General features: G+C 39.2%; 1 protein-coding gene and 1 pseudogene across 2 annotated transcripts; one reads left to right on the forward strand and one right to left on the reverse strand.

The window, feature by feature from the left end:
• Positions 1-3,434: 3,434 nt before the first annotated feature.
• Positions 3,435-5,597, forward strand: LOC148861953 (UDP-glucuronate 4-epimerase 3 pseudogene; annotated as a pseudogene). Its single transcript, XR_016113162.1, has one exon. The product of XR_016113162.1 is annotated as a UDP-glucuronate 4-epimerase 3 pseudogene (transcript).
• Positions 5,598-19,022: 13,425 nt separating this feature from the next.
• Positions 19,023-22,400, reverse strand: LOC148861954 (small ribosomal subunit protein uS10y). Its single transcript, XM_088985463.1, has 4 exons — positions 22,336-22,400; positions 21,960-22,100; positions 21,741-21,854; positions 19,023-19,393 (listed from the first exon to the last, which is right to left on the reverse strand). The coding sequence occupies exons 2-4, from the start codon at positions 22,069-22,071 to the stop codon at positions 19,251-19,253; spliced, it is 369 nt and encodes a 122-aa protein (XP_088841589.1). The 5' UTR covers positions 22,072-22,100; positions 22,336-22,400; the 3' UTR covers positions 19,023-19,250.
• Between the last annotated feature and the right edge of the window lie 222 nt (positions 22,401-22,622).

The following is a 22,622-nucleotide window of genomic DNA, read 5'->3' on the forward strand; positions in this document are numbered from 1 at the left end:
TAATGTTGTTGGTAGGTGATTCAACAACCTAATTAGCATAACAGAAGAAACTGGACTCTACATGCCTCCATATGATTGAACTGACCTCGCCTCCATTGAGCGGTACCTTGGAGCCAAGGCCCAAGGGAGCTAAGCGAAGTCAATGCTAGGGCCGTAAGAAAGAAACTCAGATATTGGATTAGAGGATTCCTAAAATGAAGCAACTATAGTCACGTAGGTTCCAGTTCCAGCCTTCTAGGGCTCCAGGCAGCCACCAAAACTAATCAATCATCAATGGTCTAAAAAGTTAGCAACTTTAGCAAAATTGATCTCTTGTCCTTTTCACTCCCGAAACCACTTGACCCATTGCTGTCTTCACGTTATTCAGGCCAGGTATCCAATGGGTACACACTACAGTGTGTTCACATGGATAAGCGTCAAGAGAAAGTCTAACAACAATAATTGAGCTCAGTTAAAAAAAGCCTTTTCTTTTGGGTGGTAGAAAATTCTGGCCCTCGAATTGGAAGGTGAGATTTCCGGGGAGACCTGTACTTTTTAACTTTAAAAACCATTTTCCTTTCTAGGGGTAATAGTATATAAGGGTAATTTTTGGGATTTAATATCAATAAAAGTAATATAATTAAAAAAATTTCAAAAATAGGTTAAATTTTTAAAAATAATATCAATAAAGGGCAAAAATATTATTCATCATCTTCTTCTTGCCCTTTGTTCATCAGAGCTGCCGCCCCCACCTCCATCTCCTGCAACGCTGCCGGAGGCAGAGGTAGGTGAAGGTGGCAGTGTTGGACAGAAAAACCACCAGCACCATCACCGTCACCACCACCTCCAGCAACGTTGCAGGAGGTGGAGGTGGGGGCGGCAGCTCTGATGAACAAAGGGCAAGAAGAAGATGATGAATAGTATTTTTGCCCTTTATTAATATTATTTTTAAAAAATTAATCTATTTTTTAATTTTTTTTAATTATATTACTTTTATTGATATTAAACCACAAAAGTTGCCCACACCCTTCTCTCTAGCCTACCCATGAAATCTTGAAGGCTGAAGCAGCATTTTTCAATAGAAATTGTAGACAAACAGCTTTGGTTTGCATATGTGTGCCAACTCCTAAGACAGAAAACCCAACTTAGAGTTGGATGGCCCCTCGGATCTCTCTCTGATGCCAGACATCGTCACATGTTGATGGGAGATTGGCAGTTGCAGGAATTTATTTCTTTGGTTAAATTATTCACTTACATCATTTATTGATTGATTGTTACATGTGTAATTTGAGCATCCATTTCATGAGCCGTGGACCATTGGATTGGTATCCAATGCCAGAAGGTTCCGATCCCCCGGTTGACCTCTCGCTGACACGTGCTCTCTGAACTCTGAATAGACCGAATTTATTTTCTTCTTTTCCTTTGATATTACGGAATAGAATAATCTTCTTGTTGTTTGATATATCACAGAAATCGGGTAATGTTAAATAGGACATATGTGCTGTGAACTACTGAACTGCCATCACATGTAAGCTGAATCTGGGGGCTGCTCAGATTTTGCTGCCTCCCGTGAGTCTGTGACAGCCACGGGCCACCGCCTGCAATCAACTTAGGTTGTAACTTGGCCTTGTTACAATAAATAATAGTGATATAGCATTGGTTAATGCACATGCACTACAGTAGCTTAACAAAATTCCTCTTTTCACATATGCTTTCCTAGGGCATGTGTTTATCTGATGCAGTGATGTTTCTTTCTTCCATTCTTCTCTCTGCCAAGGATTTAAATTCCGCAATGTATCGGGGTATATCTGCTGATATGTATCATATTGGTGATTCCTTAATACATCTTTACAATAAGTGTTTCGGAGTCTGACCTAATTCAGAGGGTAGATGGGTCTTAAATTGATTCTTTGAGTCGATTTGAATAAAAAAGAATAGATGAGCACAGAATAGGCCAGTTGGGCATATTTGCCTATATCAATATTTAGAACCTTATTCTCTCTTGATGAATTGATGATTATGAAGTCTTGGATTGGGTCATAACTAAGGCACGCTCTGCACTCTACGGCCATTGGATTGGTTTGGTTATAAGCCATGTATAGAAGATTGCCCATTTATGTTACCAGTGTTGTTAGTTGTTAGTATGACCCCATCAAAGGTAGATGGGCCATGCCACATTATGAAAAGAGTTGGTAGTGTTGGTTTGCTTTTTATTATTGTCTATGCTTTCCACTTCCCATTTTTTTCTCTTTTAATTTTGAGAGAGATTAGTCTCTTCTCTTCTTCAGAGTTTAGAGTGGGTATTGGTTCAGTGGTTCATCTCACTTGGAAGTTGGTAGCTTTACAACCTAAAGTATAAATTTAGAACACAAGATACCTTAATGAGGACACTAGTGCCAACCTTCCTTCTTTTCAAGCGGCTGCTCTGCTTTTGCCTTTTGGTGAATGTTGGCGAGTCCCACTAAAGGGGTTTTAAGACACTCTCTCGTGACTCTTGTCTCCTCTCACATCAAGTCATTTTACCAAATATACAACCCAGCTTCCGTAGCCATCACATTAGGTAATTTTACCAAATCCTAATAAATACAGCATTAAGAGGAATTCCAGTTGCATATTCAATATTCCACACAAGGTTCAAATCGGAAGCACCCCAATATGCCCTACAAAGAATGTTTCGGGGCTTTGACCGGTTTAGGAGTAGAAGAGCCTTAAACTGGCCCTCCTAATCGATTTAAAAAGAAAAGAAAGTATCGATATTCTCTGATATATCCATATTTAGAACCTTGATTCTATACATCTCTTCACACCACCCCAACAAAGCCCCTCATTACTCATTAGTACTCACAAGTGACAACCTTACCCCACGCCATCCCCAACAAAGCCCCCAACTTCAATGCAATGAACTCCCGACACAAGATGAAATCAATGCTAGAGAGATCCAAAGAATATTTTTATTAGATAAGATTGATTTTGCTAGAGCCTAGAAGCTGAATTTCAAAAGCAAATAAAATGGAGTTAGAACCCAATCTCATTTATTAGGCCCGGTATTTTTTTATTCAGTTTTTCTGCTGTTTATAAGTTGGGAAGACCGAAAATTGGTCTATTCTCGTTTAGCATGCGGAAGATTTCGTCATCAAAAGACAGAGTGCCAAAAAAACACGGGAAATCTATTTTGGGCCGATTTTGGAAAGTTCCAAATGAAGCTTTTCGCATCTTCTAGGTTTTAATCTCGTGCGGAAAGACCTGAAATGACACATAGAAAGATGTGCATCTGCCAAACGATCTTCAGACTGCTTAGATCTTATGTCAAAAGTTCAATGTATCTATTAACTGTCAGAACTCTTAGAAAATCTTTTCAAAAAAACTTACCAAACGGACCTTTGTTATTAGTTATTCCTGTTTTGACTCCTGTTTAACACTTTAACTCACTGACGTTTACAAATTGCACCCATGGGCCATATAGCCTGCCCGTCGTTTCCTCTCTATTTCCTCTCTCCTATCTGAAGCACAAACACAAACACGCACAAGACAACGTCACTACTCTTATTAACGACTCTTGTTCCCATCACTTCTGTCTGTCTTCTGAAAACCGAATAGAGGAGGAACGACGAAAACCCTTCCGTGGAATCAGAAGATTCCCAAAATTAAGTAGAAGGGAAGAAGTGAAGAACAAGACAAACCCATCTTTCTTATCTCTTCGAGACAGTCCTTTTAATAGATTGTCAAGAAGAAGAAGAAGAGTAACGATTAACGAAGATTATGAGCCCTAAGCCTAAACCCTAACCTAGCCTTAACATTTCATTATCTCTTCCTGATAATACAATTTAGAAGACGAAGAAAAAAGGGGCAGTGTAGGGTTACACGCATCTGTGGCATTTTCTTTGGTCAATGTCGCAGCTTAAACCCGTTTCTCATCTGGACAGTATTCCATCGACTCCCGGAAAATTCAAGATGGACAAATCGCCATACATTCACCGACTTCGATGGCATTCTTCGCTCACCAAGCTCACCTTTTGGTCCTTTCTCTTTCTCGGTCTCATCCTTTTCTTCTTCCTCCGTTCTCCCTCTTCGCCCTCACCTTCCGATCCCTCTCGCCGATCTCTTCGTACCTCCAACTGGGGCGGCCCCTCCTGGGAGAAGCGCGTCAGATCCTCCGCACGTGTCCGCTCTCGAAATGGTCTCTCTGTGCTCGTCACTGGCGCTGCTGGTTTTGTTGGTACTCATGTATCCGCGGCATTGAAGCGCAGAGGCGATGGTGTCCTTGGCCTTGACAATTTCAACGATTACTACGACCCGTCTCTCAAGCGCGCCCGCCAGACCCTCCTTGAGCGCACAGGCGTCTTCGTCGTCGAAGGTGATATTAATGACTCGGCTCTTCTCCGGAAATTGTTCGATGTTGTCGCATTCACCCACGTCATGCATCTCGCCGCTCAGGCAGGGGTGCGATATGCCATGCAGAACCCCGGCTCTTATGTTCACAGCAACATCGCCGGGCTTGTAAATGTTCTCGAAGTCTGCAAATCGGCCAATCCACAGCCTGCAATCGTTTGGGCGTCTTCAAGTTCTGTTTACGGCCTCAATTCTAAAGTACCATTCTCAGAAAGAGACCGGACAGACCAGCCTGCCAGTCTCTACGCGGCCACCAAAAAGGCTGGTGAAGAGATCGCTCACACCTACAATCATATCTATGGCCTTTCCATTACTGGGTTGCGTTTTTTCACAGTTTATGGCCCTTGGGGTCGACCTGATATGGCGTATTTCTTCTTTACCAAAGATATACTCAAAGGAAACCAAATTCCAATCTTTGAAGCCCCGAACCATGGGACTGTTGCAAGAGATTTTACATATATTGATGACGTTGTAAAGGGATGTTTAGCAGCGTTGGACACTGCGGAAAAGAGTACCGGCAATGGGGGAAAGAAGAAGGGGCCTGCACAGTTACGGGTATTCAATCTAGGGAACACATCGCCAGTGCCCGTCACCCAACTTGTTAGCATTTTGGAGAAGCTTCTGAAAGTTAAAGCCAATAGATTGATGTTGAAGATGCCAAGGAATGGAGATGTGCAATTCACCCATGCTAATATAAGCTTGGCTCAGAGGGAGCTTGGATACAAGCCCACGACGGATCTGCAGACAGGACTGAAGAAGTTTGTCAGATGGTACCTTAGTTACTATTCAAGTTCTGGGAAGAAGAGCGCTGGGTGATACCCTTCATCTACCTTTCATCATTGCATGGTAGAATCGTTTGAATTCTTCGTTTTGATTCTTACGATTTTTCCCCTTTTGCCATTCTTCGCCTATTTCTCTTTTGCTCGTATATCTTAATTTGCCATATGAGGAAATCCCTGTCCTGAAATAGAGGCTTTTTGGTAACGATCGGAATTGTTTGCAGGACGTTCCTCATCTGTATCAAAAGAAAACCCGAAGCATCTTATTTTTTCCACATATTGCTTTGTTTGTTTCCTTCTTTTCTTTTCTAGGATTGCTGCTATTCGTAGTAGTTTTGGCATTGTACAATCCAGCACAATAGGTTCTGAACGTATGTTGATTGATAGACTACATTTGTCATGGTCTTATTATTGATTACAATAAAATTGCACGTGGTACTTTGGTTCTCAGTTTTTGTATTTTTCTCTCCTTTAAGGAAGTTAATTACATTGAATGTGTTCACTTCAGCAGTTCAGCTAAGAAAAATGATGCCCAGGTTTTACCTTACAGCTTTTGCATAGAGCAACTCTGGTGATTGATACCCCTCTTATAATAATTTCCTGACAATGGACATGTTTGTATTCTCAGAATATTATATGGCCCTGCAAATCTACATATCATGTTCTAGCAAGGTACCAATCAATTTGTTATATTACTCCTATATTTTTCATTTCTGACTATAGTTGCATCTTTTTATTGTTGATCCAAAAAAATAATTGTATTTTTTATTTTAAGCTAACTAGCTGTGCTGGCAATGTTGTTGAAACACAAATATGTTATTACTGGCAATCAACATATGTCGACTGATGAAGAGCCTCCACTTAACCTTCTAAATGGATAATTGTGTAAAAAAACAATAGTCAATATTAGTTATTTAAATTGTTTTGCTATGCCTAACTTCTCATTTTCTTAAGGGCATTTTTTATATTATTAAACGTTATGGTTTCTGGTACTAGATGTTATTGGTTTATCAGATGATCTTCAACAGCAATATGTTCTTCAAAATAGCAACTACTGTAATGGAGTGAGAATCCATAAATGGGTATCCGTGAAATATAATAGTGATACCTAGATTTATTACATCCCAAGTACTATGATTTTTTTTCACCTGAAATTTAGGTGCATTTTTGGAGGTATCAGTGTATCACAATAGTCGGGAAGAACTTATGGAAGCAGCTTGTGATGGTTGTTTCTAGTTGAAATCCTTATTGCTTAGTCAAACAAAATGTATCCAGCACACACATTTTGAGGGATAATGGTTCTTTCAGATGCAACAGGTGATGCCTAGGCAACAAGGCGCCCATCCCATGGAGGGTTGCCTCACTTAAGCACCTAGATATTTTGTGGGTTACAAGAGTAGTTTGTTTTTATTATTTTCTTATTTGTTATGGTTTGATCAACACTCATGTTGTTATATGGTATCTTTAATCCTTGAAGACTTCAAAACCTGAACTGATGAACAAGGAAGAACTTAAAATTTTGTCCCAACAACATGTTCCAGCCTTTGTTTTCTTCTTTTCATAGGACAAACAGAGGCTCAGCCCCTCTATTATCTGAGTTTTCTTTCTTTCTTCTTTTTCTCTTATGATTATGTTGATTTTCTATGTTCCAATTTGAATTTTATACTTTTTATGAAAATTATAGATGATTACTAGTAATAAATGGTTGGTGGCTGCTATGGAACCTAGGGAATTACCCTAGCATTCATGGTTTTCATTTAAAAAAAGAAAGAGAAAAATCCATTGCCTGGGCAGTAAGGCACCCTGTGTCACCTAGCCTCACCTCGGTACCTTGAAAACATATATGCCTCAGAAGTTATTGTGTATAACAACCATAAAAATGTGACCATACAAAGGATAAATGCATGATGGGAATTAAAGCATGAACCGGGATGTAGAGAACAGTAAGGTGATACTAGAATCTTTAGGTTAACTATCAAAATAGAAATAAATAAATAAATCTTTTGGTTTTGGAAGGGGGTCAGGATAATAACTTGTACATGTGATTTAGCAATCAAATCATGGAGGGGGATGTGTTTGGTACAAGGTTTTAAAAACTGGACTGGAGTCACTGGGTACGGAACCGTTTTGGGGACCGGTTCCTGGGTCTAATGGTCCAACCATCCAGTTTGAATGAACGGCCTGTTCTGATTTAAAAAATAATTAAAATAAAAAAGGCCAAAAAACCATTGTCTGGGTCGACAGTTTGACTGCCCAGGTCAGTGGGTCGCTGACCAAATCAATGGTTTTTGGCCCAGGAGCAGTTTTAGGGTGAGAAACAGAACCAGTTGCCTGACCGTTCCCAGGTCAACTGGTCTGACCGTCCGGTCTGGTCTGGTTTTCAAAACCATGGTTTGGTATCCTTGGGATTAAAACTAGAATGTTTGATTTTTAAAGGGATTTGGATTTTGGAATCCCCAAAACTTCTTTAAAAAGCTTTTATATTTGATCTCTGGAGTCAACAAAATGTTGGAGCTTTGGGAGCACACCAAATCAAAATGGTTAGGTGATTAGTCCATCAATCACAAAAGGGGATATTGCTGGGAAAGGGGATATGCATGGTTAGTCAATGACATTTTACCACATAAGAAGGATGGCGGCATCTCCAATTCATGCATTTGTCTAAAGCAATAGCATATAATTCTTAGCATGTGCCAATACATTGTAGGGTAACATTTGACCTAATCCTGCCATGTGTAAGAACTTATTGGTCATGTCTCTCCAGCCTTCAGACCACTCTCACCAAGGCATTTTGCTTTTGGCATTCAACAGCATTCCCTACTCAACTGTGGATTATTCAGCCATCAAGTGATGCTGAGCTTGCCCCACTATCTTTGTAGATGCTGACCAAAAACAGACACCTAAACCTCACTTTCTTAGGAGTCTGGAGGAAACAAAAGTTCTTTTAATGTGATTTATTTAGAGCAGAAACTTTGTTTCTAGGAGGATGTATTCCATTATATTGTAGTTATGATCTTTTTAAACTATATTATGGGCTGAAGAAAACTCTAAATATCCAAATAAATGTGGACTGATATAGATTTTATTAGTCTGGCTTCATTTGGGCATTAATCAGATTAAGGTAATAATTAAGGAATATCCCAAAGAGGCACAACTTTGACTTGTTTCATGTACATCACTCTTTTTATTGGAAAGAAACTTAGTAACTAAAAACAGGAATTATATTCTCTTTTGATTTATGGAAAAATGAGGTTTATATATAGCATCCATGAGATTAGGTTGTTGACAAAGAGTGTCTAAGGTCCAAATGTTACTTTGTGTGTGTGTGTGTGTGTGTTTTGAGAAAAAAGTTAAGGTAGCACCCCTTATGTTAAGACAATAATTTTTCATCAGTCCAAGATTGCTTGAATGGATTGATTTTTGCGTCTATATCTATATTAGAAAGAGGAAAGAGAGGAGGGGGGGTCTTCTCACCACATAGTTCACATGGGCTCCTCGTCTCATTTCTTACACATGGTTCCCCACCCCCAAAATAATCAATGTATATAACTTCTCCCCTCTCTTATGAAATCCCTCCTTTTCTCTTAAATCTCACTTAACCCCTTTTGGTTCTCTCTAATAAAGTAGTTGTACAAAATTAGATGGATTGATTATAAAAAAAAATTAGATGGATTTGGTTTGGGTTAAGGGCCAACCAAATACCAACCCTAAATATGAGCCCTAGATTTGACCCAAACTGATGGAGGCCCATCACAAGAAAGCCCATCTCACCCCTAGGGGCGGCAGCTCTAGGATAAGGATAAGGCAAGAAGTCAAGATAGAAAAGGAGCCAAGAACCCAAGATTATCAAGATTAGTCCAAGAAAGATAAACAAGAACAACTCAAGACTCCCAAGACTATCAAGATTAGCAAGACTCCAAGCATCATCAAGATTTCCAAATACTTCCTAAGATTTAAGCATAGAGGACTACCAAGGAGATCGGACGGTGGAAGATCAAGCCCAAGAATTCCAAGAGGGTTCGACCTTATCAAGATAGTTCAAGAGGATCAAGATCAAGATTCATGTTCTTTCCTAATTATTTTACAATTTCTCAATGTATTATAAATACTGCTATTTCCCAGAATTATTATTTCAGATTTTCATAGTTTCTTCTAGTTCTCTTCTTTGAGTTTTCGCCACCTTTTCTCTCTCCTAGAGAATTCGGTGTTCTTCACTAGAAGCCAGCGATCGCTCGGTGCTTGCATAGCCAATTCCGGTTTCCATTGCTTCCACGCTACGCTAGGTGGTATCAGAGCAGGGAGTTCGCCCAGTCAGATGGCCAACCAAGACGGTAGCAGTTGCAACCCACCCCGTGACGGAGATCAAGGGTTCCCAACTGTTTGGAGAGCGATTGAAGAACAGCGCACAACCACATGTAACATCGAACGACAGTTGGCAGAGGTGATTGAGCAACTGCAAACCTTGTTACGGGAGGTTGTCCCACGGAACTGGGAAAATCCACAGCAGATCGAAGGAGACACCCACGACAGACCACCCGTCGTTACTGCGTCCCGACGTCCAATTCTTGACGATGATAGTGATGATGATTTCGAATTTGGTGGTGTTCCAGTTCTTCCCGGCAACGACAGAAATGGTAGAAATTGGCACAATCAAGGTAATTTCAATCCCCGTAGGAATAATGATGAATTTAAACTCAAGGTAGATATTCCTACCTTTAGTGGAGATCTTGGTGTAGAGGGACTTCTAAATTGGATCACAGAAGTCGATAGGTTCTTTGATTACATGGAGATGCCAGATGGTAAAACTAGTAGCTTTTCGATTAAAGGAAGGCGCATCTGTTTGGTGGGAATGGATGAAAGAGACCCGGATGAGAGAAGGAAGGGGTCCTGTTCGAACCTGGAGGTGCATGAAACAATTAATCAGAGGTAGATTTTTACCTCCTGACTATGAACAATATATGTTCAAATCTTATCAGATGTGTGCACAGGGTTCTCGTAGTGTTAATGAATATACATCTGAATTTTTGAGATTAGTTGAGAGAAATCAATTATCTTAAAGTGATAACCAGCAGGCAGCCCGTTATTTAAGCAGTTTGCGACCGTCCATCAGAGATAAAATTGGTGTACAGATGGTTCTCAGTGTGCAGGAAGCAAGGAACCTAGCCTTGAAAGCAGAATTAATGTTCCAAGACAAGGCACGCGGTGATAATTACCGCCAGTACAGCGGAAGCGACAACAGACCGGCAACTGTCGACAGGAACAAATCAGCCCTGGCAGTACAACCTTCTCACCTGGCAAGCACAAGTAATGTCGGTAAGGCTACTACAGGAGGACATACGCGAGTTAATCCTTCCACCCTCCTAAACCCAGTAACCCTTATGCAATGCCTGCTCCTATTAAATGTTTTAAATGTAATGAGGTGGGACATAGATCCAGTGATTGTCCTAGGAGGAAGGCAGTTAATATGGTAGAAAGGAAAGAGGAAGAAGATATTGAGGAGGAAGTATACTGTGGACCTGATGGGGAGGATGAAGAGGGTCCATATGAACATGAGGAGTATACTTGTGTGGTAAGAAAATTAATGTTGTCCCAGAAAAATAAGGATACTTCTCAAAGGCACAGATTATTTTGTACCAGATGTACTGTCAAGGGAAAATTATTTAATTTAATTATTAATAGTGGCAGTCAAGAAAATATTATTTGTAGGGATGTCATCCAACAATTACAGCTGATTCCTGAAAAACATCCCAACCCATACACAATTGGGTGGATCAAGGAAGGAAGCGGCGTGCGAGTGGAAGAACGCTGCAAGGTACCTTTTTCAATTGGTAAGTACCATGATGAAGTATATTGTGATATTGTTGATATGGATGCTTGCCATATTTTGTTAGGGAGGCCTTGGTAGTTTGATACAGATGCAAGGCACATGGGTAGAAAGAATACCTACCAACTTGAAAAAGAGGGTACACGTTATACTTTGTTACCCATATCAAAAAAAATATTACAAATATTCCAATGGCACATGAGAAGAATTTCCTTACCATCACCCATCATCATGCTGAATTTGTTAAAGAATGTAAGGATACTCATGAAATACATTTGTTAGCAGTAAAAGGAGAAGATGTTAATGATGAAAATGAAATTCCAACTGAAGTACAAGGACTACTGGATGAATTTAATGATGTAGTTCCAGAGGTGTTACCAAATGAACTCCCTCCCATGAGAGATATACAACAGCACCATATTGATTTTGTTCCAGGTGCTAGTCTACCTAACCTCCCATATTATAGGATGAGTCCTAAGGAGAATGAAATCTTACGGGAAAAGGTAGAAGAATTATTGAAAAATGGACACATTCAAATTAGCATGAATCCTTGTGTAGTACCTGCCTTATTTACACCTAAGAAGGATGGCAGTTGGAGAATGTGTGTCGACAGCAGGGCCATTAATAAGATTACCATTGGGTACAAATTTCCCATTCCTAGACTGGACGACATGCAATTAAGCGGAGCTGTAGTTTTCTCAAAAATAGATCTCAGGAGTGGATATCATCAAATCAGGATCCGTCCCGGAGATGAATGGAAGGCAGCCTTCAAGACTAGAGATGGCTTGTTCGAGTGGTTAGTCATGCCCTTTGAACTAACCAACGCACCCAACACTTTCATGAGGCTGATGAACCAGGTATTGCGCCCTTTCATTGGTAAATTTGTGGTAGTATATTTTGATGATATTTTAATTTATAGCAAATCTATCACTAAGCATGTGGGACATATTAGGGAGGTCCTACAAACATTGGGGGAAACTAAATTATATGCTAATTTGAAGAAATGCATCTTTATGAATGATAATTTATTATTCCTAGGATTTATTATAAGCAAGGATGGAGTAAAAGTAGATGAGGAAAAGGTGAAAGCCATTAGGGAGTGGCCGACCCCATCCGCTGTCACAGATGTCAGGCGATTTCACGGGTTAGCAACCTTTTATAGGCGCTTTATTAAGAATTTTAGTAGTATCATGGCTCCCATTACTGAATGCTTGAAAAATGGTAAATTTCAATGGGGAGAAGAACAAGAGCAAAGTTTTGCTCTCATAAAAGAAAATTTATGTTCTGCTCCTGTTCTTGCCAGACTTCAATAAATTATTTGAAGTTGAATGTGATGCCAGTGGAGTTGGCATAGGGGCTGTGTTGTCCCAAGAGAAAAGACCCATTGCTTTCTTCAGTGAAAAACTATGTGAAGCCAGGAGAAAGTGGTCTACTTATGACAAGGAGTTTTATGCTGTGGTTAGAGCCTTGAAGGCATGGGAACACTATTTAATTGCAAAAGAATTTGTTCTCTATACTGACCACCAGGCCCTAAAATATCTTAATGAGCAAAAGCAATTAAGAAGTGATTTACATGCCAGATGGTCTGCTTTCCTAGACAAGTTCCCATATAAAATTGTGTATAAGACAGGACAACAAAATAAAGTGGCTGATGCACTTAGTAGGCGTGTAGCTCTCATCAAGACCCTCAGTGTGGAGATTGTGGGTTTTGAGTGCCTAAAAGACTTGTATGCCCAAGATGAAGACTTCCAACAGGTATGGGAGAAATGTGTGAATAAGTAGCCAGCAGAAGACTTCTTTATTTATGATGAGTTCCTTATGAAAGGGAAAACTGTGTATCCCTTGCACTTTCCTCCACGAAAAGATCATCAGGGATTTGCATGGGGGTGGATTAGCAGGACACTTGGGAAGGGACAAAACAGTAGAAGCAGTTAAAGGGCGATATTACTAGCCGAAATTAAGAAGGGATGTGTGTACCATTGTAAGCAGGTGCTATGTTTGTCAGACAGCTAAGGGACAAACCCAGAACACAGGTCTCTACATGCCCATACCCATTCTTACTGCTATATGGGAACATGGACTCCGTCTTCGTGGTGGTTGATAGATTCTCAAAAATGACTCACTTCCTCCCATGCAAGAAAACAGCAGATGCATCCGCTACAGCCAAACTATTTTTCAGGGAGATTGTCCGCTTGCATGGGGTACCCATGACCATCACTTCAGATTGTGACACACGGTTCCTCAGTTACTTTTGAATGACCCAGTGGAGGTTGTTTGATTCATCACTTAATTTCAGCAGTACAGTCCATTCGCAGACAGATGGACAGACAAAAGTGGTAAACCGGACCTTAAGGAATTTAATTTGCAGGATATGTCGAGAGAGGCCAAAACAGTGGGACTTCGCCATAGCCCAGGCTGAGTTCGCCTATAACAATGTAGTGCACAGTTCTACAGGCAGATCACCATTTTCGATCGTGTACATGAAGGTCCCTAACCATGCATTAGATTTAGTAAAGCTTCCCAAAGTACCCAACGCCAGTATCTCAATAGAACAGATGGCAGAACATATCCAGTCCATCCAAGAGACCGTGAAGCAGAAGCTAGAGCAATCCAATGCCAAATACAAGATGGACACAGACAAGCACTGCCGGTCTCAAGTGTTTGATGTAGGTGATGAGGTTATGGTCTTCTTAAGGAAGGAAAGAATTCCTGTGGGTACTTATAACAAGTTGAAGCCCCGGAAGTATGGTCCATACAAGATCGTGAAGATCAATGATAATGCCTATGTAGTGGACCTACCAGATCAGATGGGTATATCCAAGACCTTCAATGTTACTGACCTTTACCAGTATTTGCCAGATATCACATTTGCCTATCCTAATCACGACTCGAGGTCGAGTTCTCTCCAAGTGGGGGAGAATGATGGAGGCCCATCACAAGAAAGCCCATCTCACCCTTAGGGGCAGCAGCTCTAGGATAAGGATAAGGCAAGAAGTCAAGATAGAGAAGGAGCCAAGAACCCAAGATTATCAAGATTAGTCCAAGAAAGATAAACAAGAACAACTCAAGACTCCCAAGACTATCAAGATTAGCAAGACTCCAAGCATCATCAAGATTTCTAAAGACTTCCTAAGATTTAAGCATAGAGGACTACCAAGGAGATCGGACAATGGAAGATCAAGCCCAAGAATTCCAAGAGGGTTCGACCTTATCAAGACAGCTCAAGAGGATCAAGATCAAGATCAAGATTCATGTTCTTTCCTAATTATTTTACAATTTCTCAATGTATTATAAATACTGCTATTTCCTAGAATTATTAATCAATTCATACTTCAGATTTTCATAGTTTCTTCTAGTTCTCTTCTTTGAGTTTTTGCCACATTTTCTCTCTCCTAGAGAATTCAGTGTTCTTCGCTAGAAGCTAGCGATCGCCCGGTGCTTGCATAGCCAGTTCCGGTTTCCATTGCTTCCATGCTGCATCACAAACCTAACCAAATTTTTATTTAACCCCATGCATTGCATGGTTTTAATTGCTAGTTCTTAAAGATGTTGGAAGCAAGGTTTAAAGTATTGATATAATATGTGGCTCAGGTGGAATGGTTGAAATTCAACTAATATGGCCAATATGGACCAATACTTTAGGTATTGGCTGAGATACTCTTTTTTTTTCCTTTTTGCTTTAATGGTCTCCCTAATTAAGTTCCTATTTAAGACAAATTTAAATTCAAATAACATCCTTATTTAATTCTATCTCCCCCATTTAAACTCAAATGGTGCATTTAATACACACTTCTGTAAATAATTCCTATTAAAGTACACTAACTCCTCCTTTGACTCGTTTTTTAATGTATAAAAAGAATTGAACTAGTCGGAATCAATTCCAGTTGGTCTATATATATGGCAAGGAACTCCACCGCTACACCATATTTCAACTGTTTGTCAAAATGACAGGTTTTAAATTTTAACTTTGAAGACACTGTTATTAACTTTTTGTTAATAAAAGAAAGAAAACAATTATTTAATCTTTAAAATTAGTATTTGTTCTACTGTCTTACATGTGTCTTAAGTGTATCTCAGTAATCCAAACTTCACATAAGTCATAAAAGTATATTGTCCTTTTATGTTTAAGACATATAGCATGCACAGAAAGTGTTAAAAGTTGTTCTTCCATCTGCATTCAGTACATTGAAAGTTTGCATGTCACGACCCATTGCCAAAGATGGAGTTGGAGGTTTCAAGGTTGCCAATTAGTTCAATTACTTTAAGGATTGACCTTGGTCACTAGAATTCCATCTGCCTGTTCTTTTCATAAGATTATGAGGTCTGGAGATGGATATATTCCTTCCTGTTTTTTATGCCTACAGTTCCAAATTTGCAACTAGTTTCTGGTTTTCCGGTTCCTTTGGCATGACATCTATCTTGAGTAAAAGTATTGTAAATTTGTTGGCTTTGGCTTCTACCAAAAGTTCCATGTTTTAAAAACTAGAAATCCATATCAAATTCTCATGCTAGTCATCGGTTATCATGAAACCTTTTGATTCGAAAGCATCTCTCATTGTTCTAATTTGTGTTCAGTCTATCTTCACTCTTATCAATTAATACCATAACCATCAGCAAACATACACCATGGGACCCCCTGTAAATGTTCAGTTAGTTCATCCACTAACACAAAATGATACCAAGTGATGGCCATGGGTGTAAATCCATCATGATTCGAAATTAACTCGTCTCCCCTTCTCAAGTTCTTATATCGATTATTGTCCCTTCATACATGTCCCTAGTGAAATACCTACTTGAAGCTCCTTCCTTTACAAGAAGCACCAGATGGACTTACCTATAGACCCTATCCCCTTCTTCCTAATCAATAAATATCTAGTAGGGACTTCACCTTTCTTTCTTAAATTTCTCTACTGATCTCCTAAGTTAAAGACAGCTTCCATAGTTAATAGTTGATCACCTGGCATGAATCCAAATTTGTTTTTTGGTACACCAGTTTCATGTCAAGTCGTTACTCAACCACTTCTATTCTATATAGGGGTTGTTATAACTCTCCTCCATTCATCAACCATTTTCTTTATGTCAATATTCATAATAAACAACATAGCTAACCAAAATAATCCCCTTCATTTTCTTTTAGGTTTCCTAAACCTCTTAATCCCTGATTCTATTAATATATCCACGCTCTCCACTCTCCACATCCTAAGATCTTCAAAATTTGATCCCAGATCTTCATTTAATGATCTCTAAAAGGGTTCGACTATGATATGGAAGTGATGTGATATCGGAAAAACAACTGACCAATAAATTGGAATCATAAATGTGGTACGAATCAGGTGTCATTTATCAAAATTCATGGGTGGGTTTTGATTGGTCAAAACTCTTTCCCGTATCATAGATTTTCCCTCTAAAAATAAGTTCTGCACCTCTCCATAATCTTATTCTCTATTAGAATTCTTTGTGCTTGACTATGATGCCTTTAACATGATCCAGATCTTTACTTTGCTTTTCTTCTCCCTCATTTTGTATATTACTTATCTTTTTCACATTTATTTGTATTTTACTTGTAAAATGCATTGTAAGCCTTAAGCTAAGCTTCCTTTTTAGCATTTATCTCTTAAAGTTCTTTCCATCTTTATTTATTTGCCAGGTCTTGTGACAAGATATCTTATTTTTTGAATCTCTTCATTCCACTACAATAATTTTTGCCAAATTTTTAATAGAATTTCCCATCTAACACCACATATTAATTTCTAACTCCATATTTCATTTTCTTTTTGGATGTGTTTGGTTTGAAGGAAAAGCGTAGGGAAAGGAAGGGAAACCTTTACAAACCTTAAATAGGTTTCCCTACGTTTCCCTTTCCTTACCTTTTCCTTCAATCCAAACATAGCCTTAGTTCCTACTTGCCCATAAATTTTATTAACTAGTGTTCTCCTTTTAGATACTTTTCTTCTTCCATCATTCAATCCCAATATAGAAAACCATTTATCTGTATTATGTGGTTAAGCTTTCACCTAGTACATATTAGACATGCTGTTCCAGATAGAAAATAATTTATTTGGTTTTTATTGCCTTATATATTTAAATTCATGGGTAGATTATTGTATACAAGTCTAGTCAGGCCAAGTTGAAAATTTAGATTGGTAATCGCGAGGACTGATCAAGACCTCAATTCCATTGTGCCTGTCTTCCTGAGTTACAATGGACTTGACATAATTTTGGAAGTCGCAGGCAGCAGCTGTTTAGCTGTTTTGGGTAAAGCATGGTGCACAATCCATACAGAAGATATCTATTCCAACATCGCAACACGGAAGAGTATGAAACAAACGTATAATGCATAAAAGGAGCTGACTGTGCTTTACAGGCAAATGTGGTTTTGATGTTAGAGAACTGAGGTTGGTTTTTTCCAACCTAATCTGTCAAACAGTTCTTACACTTGCCATTTGCCAAGAAAAGTTAAAATGTGATTCGAGAACTATTCAGTGAGGTTGGTTTTTTTTCCAACCTCATCTGTCAAACAGTTCATCACCCCTTGCCATTTGCCAATACATCTGGGCACCGTCACCGAATGCACCCACTTGGGGAAAACTATAAAAATACGAGGGCCTCTTAATTCAAAGTATGTATTTAGTAGGTATTCGCTTGCATTTAGCACAGAATTCACAATGCGATCGTACATAAAGTTCGGGTCGGTGTAAGTGGGGCAAAAGATCCCAATTCACAGGATGCTTGCTGTTTATAGGGGTGGGTCGGGGTGATGATAACTGATAACTACGTTTGAGGAATTAATTTATGAAATCTAAGGTGGACTGGGCATAGCTTAAAACCGTCAAACCCATGTCAATCAGAAAATTATGGGGTGAATTGCAATTGCAAGGGTTTATTGCCAAAGACCATGGTAAATGTGACAATCTGCACGTACACACCCAGCATTGGAAATGCCCAGAAAAGTGGCAATCTGCACGTACACACCCAGCATTGGAAATGCCTATACTTCAACTTGGCCTCTTGAAATACGTTGAGGATCATTCCCAGTAGACGAGACCTAAAGTCGCCAATGTCATCGTTGCCACTCTAAACGGTAAAATTGAAATATAGACTGCGGGAGAACGAGATATATTAAATCATTTATTACCCAATCTGATTTAAAAAATGGATGGAGATTTTAGGCCCCATTTAGTTCAGGAATAGGGGTTCAGAATCAAAATCCCATTTCTATTCCTCCTGGAATGGCATTTTCCCATTCGAGGGAATACTCTTGTTAGAATGGTATTCCCCCATAAGAGGGAATGGTCATTCCCTGCCCCCCCTTTGGGATTAAAATCCAATTCTTGCTTATTCCAATTCTCATTCTCATTCCTGTCTGAACCAAACAGACCAAGAATAAACCATTCCAGTTTTGATTCCCAAGGATTTCAATTTCAATTCCAATTCCAGCTAGAAAGCAAACAGACCCTTAGAAAGGATCCATTTGATAGCTTCTCACTGTGGCCTTCAGACGGTTGCAACCTAACATCATCTTGAAAGATACTAGCGAAATAGACCTATCCTTTATTAAATCGCTTCGAGACCATTAATCAATAAATGGATTTTCACTTCATTCAGTGGCTTCTTCCGGTTCTTGAGGGGAAAGAAAGACAGGAGTTACAATCAAAAAGTCCATCTCCATTTTCTCCCCTTAAGAGGCACCTCCATTCAATTACCTATCTTCTAGAGGGAACGGTGTGATAAACCAGAGAAGGGTTGCTGGCCAAGTTCCAATATGCGCTCAACCACATAAAAGTAATGTCACAAAAATACTTGGGGACCATATTTGGTCCGTGAAAATAGGGGTCTAAAATCGGAGCCCATACCAATTCTATAATTCCCTCCCCAGCTTTTACTACAATTCATAATACAATTCCCATCTGAACCAAACAATGGGCATTGGGCATAGTCAATTCCAATTCTGACAGATTTTCATTCCGTTTCCGATTCAGACTGAAACAAATGGACCCTTATCTACGACACTATTAGCACGATAATCTCTCACAACAATCAACATGAAAAAATACTAGGAAGCTGGCTAAATCTTAATTTCTAATATAGAGGTTCTACCATTGCAACCGACGACCAGTCTTTCAATCAAACTTAAAATGATCAATTCCCTCTCAACATGTTAAAATTTGAAAAATATAACAGAAAGTACATCTACATTTACTACCGGACGGACGGAGCAAAAAGGGTAAATGGCAGAGAAAGGACAAAAAGGGTAAAGCAAAAAAAAATCAAGCAAATAATCAAGGGTCTGCAATTGTAACTTCAACCTCAACACCAGGTTCGATGGTAATAGAGGTGATCTGCTTCACCACTTCAGAGGAACTAACGAGGTCAATAACCCGTTTGTGTACACGGAGCTCAAATCTATCCCATGTGTTTGTACCTGTGAACCACAAGATTAAAAATCCTTTCCAATCAATACCATTAACTATTTATTGATGAACCATAAATATCATATAGGCATAAGCCCACATAAAGTTAACAAATATTTCTTGATGAAGTTCGTTCACATACCATATTTTCATTAAAGGTTCAAATTCAATGGGTTCAAGTTTCATTGTATGTTTTTTTATTTCATTTTATTTAATAACAAATAACTATCATGTCATTTCTGATTCATTTTATTAATAAATTACACTATCTTAGTTAATCCAGGTCTGATCCAAATCGGCCCCAGCCCTAGATACAATTTATCAGACAATGGAAAAACAACCAATCAAATTTACTGAAATTCAACACAAATTGATTCCAGAGGATGGTACGAGTATATATAGACAACTTATAATGTGTTGCAGGGTTTGACACATTGTTGGATCCTTATTTTCCTTCAAAAATCATCAGCATAGCCCCAAAAGGTGCAAAGTTATCAATCAGCAAGTCCTAATAGTTTAGGCTTGTACAATATTCAGATCATGGTCAAATGACACTCGGGTTGGAATTGACAAGGGGCCCCACCATTTGGGCCACTTTAGTACTTGACCGGTTTTTGAAACTAGCAGATTAATCAATTTAGCGTTTGTGCATATTTTGAAATTCCTATGTGATTAGACAGTCCAACTCCACGTAATTGGTCAGGATTGGGGTTCAATTTCACTCATGATGATCCAAATGCAGATAGAGAATTACTTAGGAGTGGCTACCTTCAAATGAGAACCCATTTAGTTGGTTATTTTGCTATGGTTTTGTTTAAAAAGGATATAGCCTCAGGGCACAAGGGAGAACATTTTAACCTGGAGGATATAGCCTAATAGCCTCGTTTTTTCATTGCAATGCTTAAGCCTTTGACATTGCATCGCATAGGAGGATTTGAGTTGCAAGGCATGAGAGATGGCCAGGGCATTAACCCTCATGATCTTGCCGCCCAACATTACTTGATGTGTAATTTTTAAAGATTTTCGTACTAGACCATTAGCTATTAGTTCTATCGCATAGGAGGATTTGAGTTGCAAGGCATGAGAGATGGACAGGGCATTAACCCTCATGATCTTGCAGCCCAACATTACTTGATGTGTAATTTTTAAAGATTTTCGTACTAGACCATTAGCTATTAGTTCTTTCACCTCAATACCAAGAACTATCATAAGGCAGAGCCAAGGCATAAGCCTTCATATTCCTGCATCCCAACAATATTGATGTGTAATCCTTCCAAGTTTTTGTTACTCGATCATAAACTATGAGTTCTTTCTCCTCAATACCTAGAACCATCATCAGGAAATATTCCTGACAGCATAAAGTTAAGGCCCTGGTTTCAATTTTCTGCTACATAACTTCTATTTCAATCAATAAAATGCATCATAAAAATTAAACAAGAATGATTTAAGTGCCCATAATTTAATAATGAATATGGCACTAAACAGACCAGAATGGCAACACAGGACATGTACCAACCGCATATAGTGGGAATAAGCCTTAGAAAATTATGACAACAAATTAATAGACAACCTATCTATCTATATATGTTGAACACATGAAGACGACAAGCTGTGTGGGAATCAACTGAAAGAACAACCAGCTACAGATCAAGTCTAGAAAGCCAAAATTTAGTAAAACAAATGAAATGGAATACATCCCAACTAATGCCAGTAAATGTAACGAAGGGATCATTGGATAATGCAAGCAGTAGAAAGAAACATTTGCACCCTAGAGCTTGCAATTCAATAAGATCCCAATAGTTAGGACGTGGTACAAAAAGTCCTTATCAAGTGAAATTAAAGAGAAACAAGGAAATTTTGAGTATTCAGAATGGGAGTCTGACACACAGGACCTTAGATAACACCGGTGGGAGGACGAAAATGAAGTTTAAACTGAAAGAATCACAGACTAATGACAATAATGGTCATACCGTTGATTGGGAAGGAATATCCTGTGGAGAACGAAAATCTAGAAAAAACGATATGATGGTAAATATCAAGGCAGACATTGAACAGTCATAGTTTGAAAAACAAGGATTAAATTATTTAGGAAGCTGAAGAGAATACAAACGGATAATAAATCCTAACGCAGAATGCATTTTTCCATATAAACATTTTTGTAGGTCCTAACTCTAATAGCAGTGCATGAAAACACCTTACAACCACTCCATGTAAGAACAAAGACAACCTCAAGTTCACATTCTCAACTCAACAACGACATGCATTTGAAACCAGGACGTAGCATTTTAGAAATAAAATTCAGCGTAATGAGATAAACATATTTCATATGAGAAACAGTTCATTAGGGATGCTGAATACCTTCGCCACAAGGGGACTTCCTAGTAGTGATGTGCAGAACCTTGGTGGGCATTCTCACTGGGCCCTTAACTCTCAGTCGCTTGTCCTTGGCCCCACGGACCAGATCCGCACAAACTGCAAATGAAACATATAGCCCGTGAGAGATCTGAACGCGGTTCTTGTATTAAACAAAATTATTTAATTCATATATGATTCTAATCAGATTGAAAGGGCGAAGACCTTTCTCAAGATTCTTGACGTTCTTTGAGGAGAGAGTGATCCTGATGCGGTGAACCTGCTCCTGGGGTTCCTCCAAACCAGGTTTTGTGGGCTTCATCGCTGCGTACGCCATGATTCAGCTCGTTCGCTGCTGCTGGTTCTCTGCGAATACGGCAATCAAATCATCCGTCCGTTTCAAAAAATAACGTTGAAATTAAACAAATAAATCTACAGTACTAGAAGCTTTTTGGGTATTGTTGTTCTTTAAGGTCACCCATTCATCAGTAATGAGAAAAGACAAATTTTAAACAACAATAAGAAAGCTTCAAATGAACGAAGGAATTATCTTCGTCTGTTAGCTAGAGAGAGGGAGAAAGAGAAAGAGATCTGAACTGACCGAAATGGCGGGAGTGAACGACCGGCGGTGGTTCTCTATCTCCTCTTAAAAGAGCAAGAGAACCCTAATCAAAAACCCTAGTTATATATATAAATGGAACTAGGGGTTCTCAATGGGCTGGGCCATACGCGAACTAGGCCTGCGACTGAGCCCTAAATTGGAGGAATTGGAGTATTGGACAGCCTGGCCTAGAAACCCTAGTCTTTTTACGTGTTTGGTTGCAGGTTTGGATCTGTCCAATGATAGGCTGGCCAGACCAGACCAGGGTAGTGCAAGTGTATTTTTGA

The sequence above is a fragment of the Nelumbo lutea genome, chromosome 4, assembly GCF_056320005.1.
Source record: "Nelumbo lutea isolate HS-2025 chromosome 4, American lotus-T2T, whole genome shotgun sequence".
In the NCBI taxonomy this organism is placed as follows: Eukaryota; Viridiplantae; Streptophyta; class Magnoliopsida; order Proteales; family Nelumbonaceae; genus Nelumbo; species Nelumbo lutea.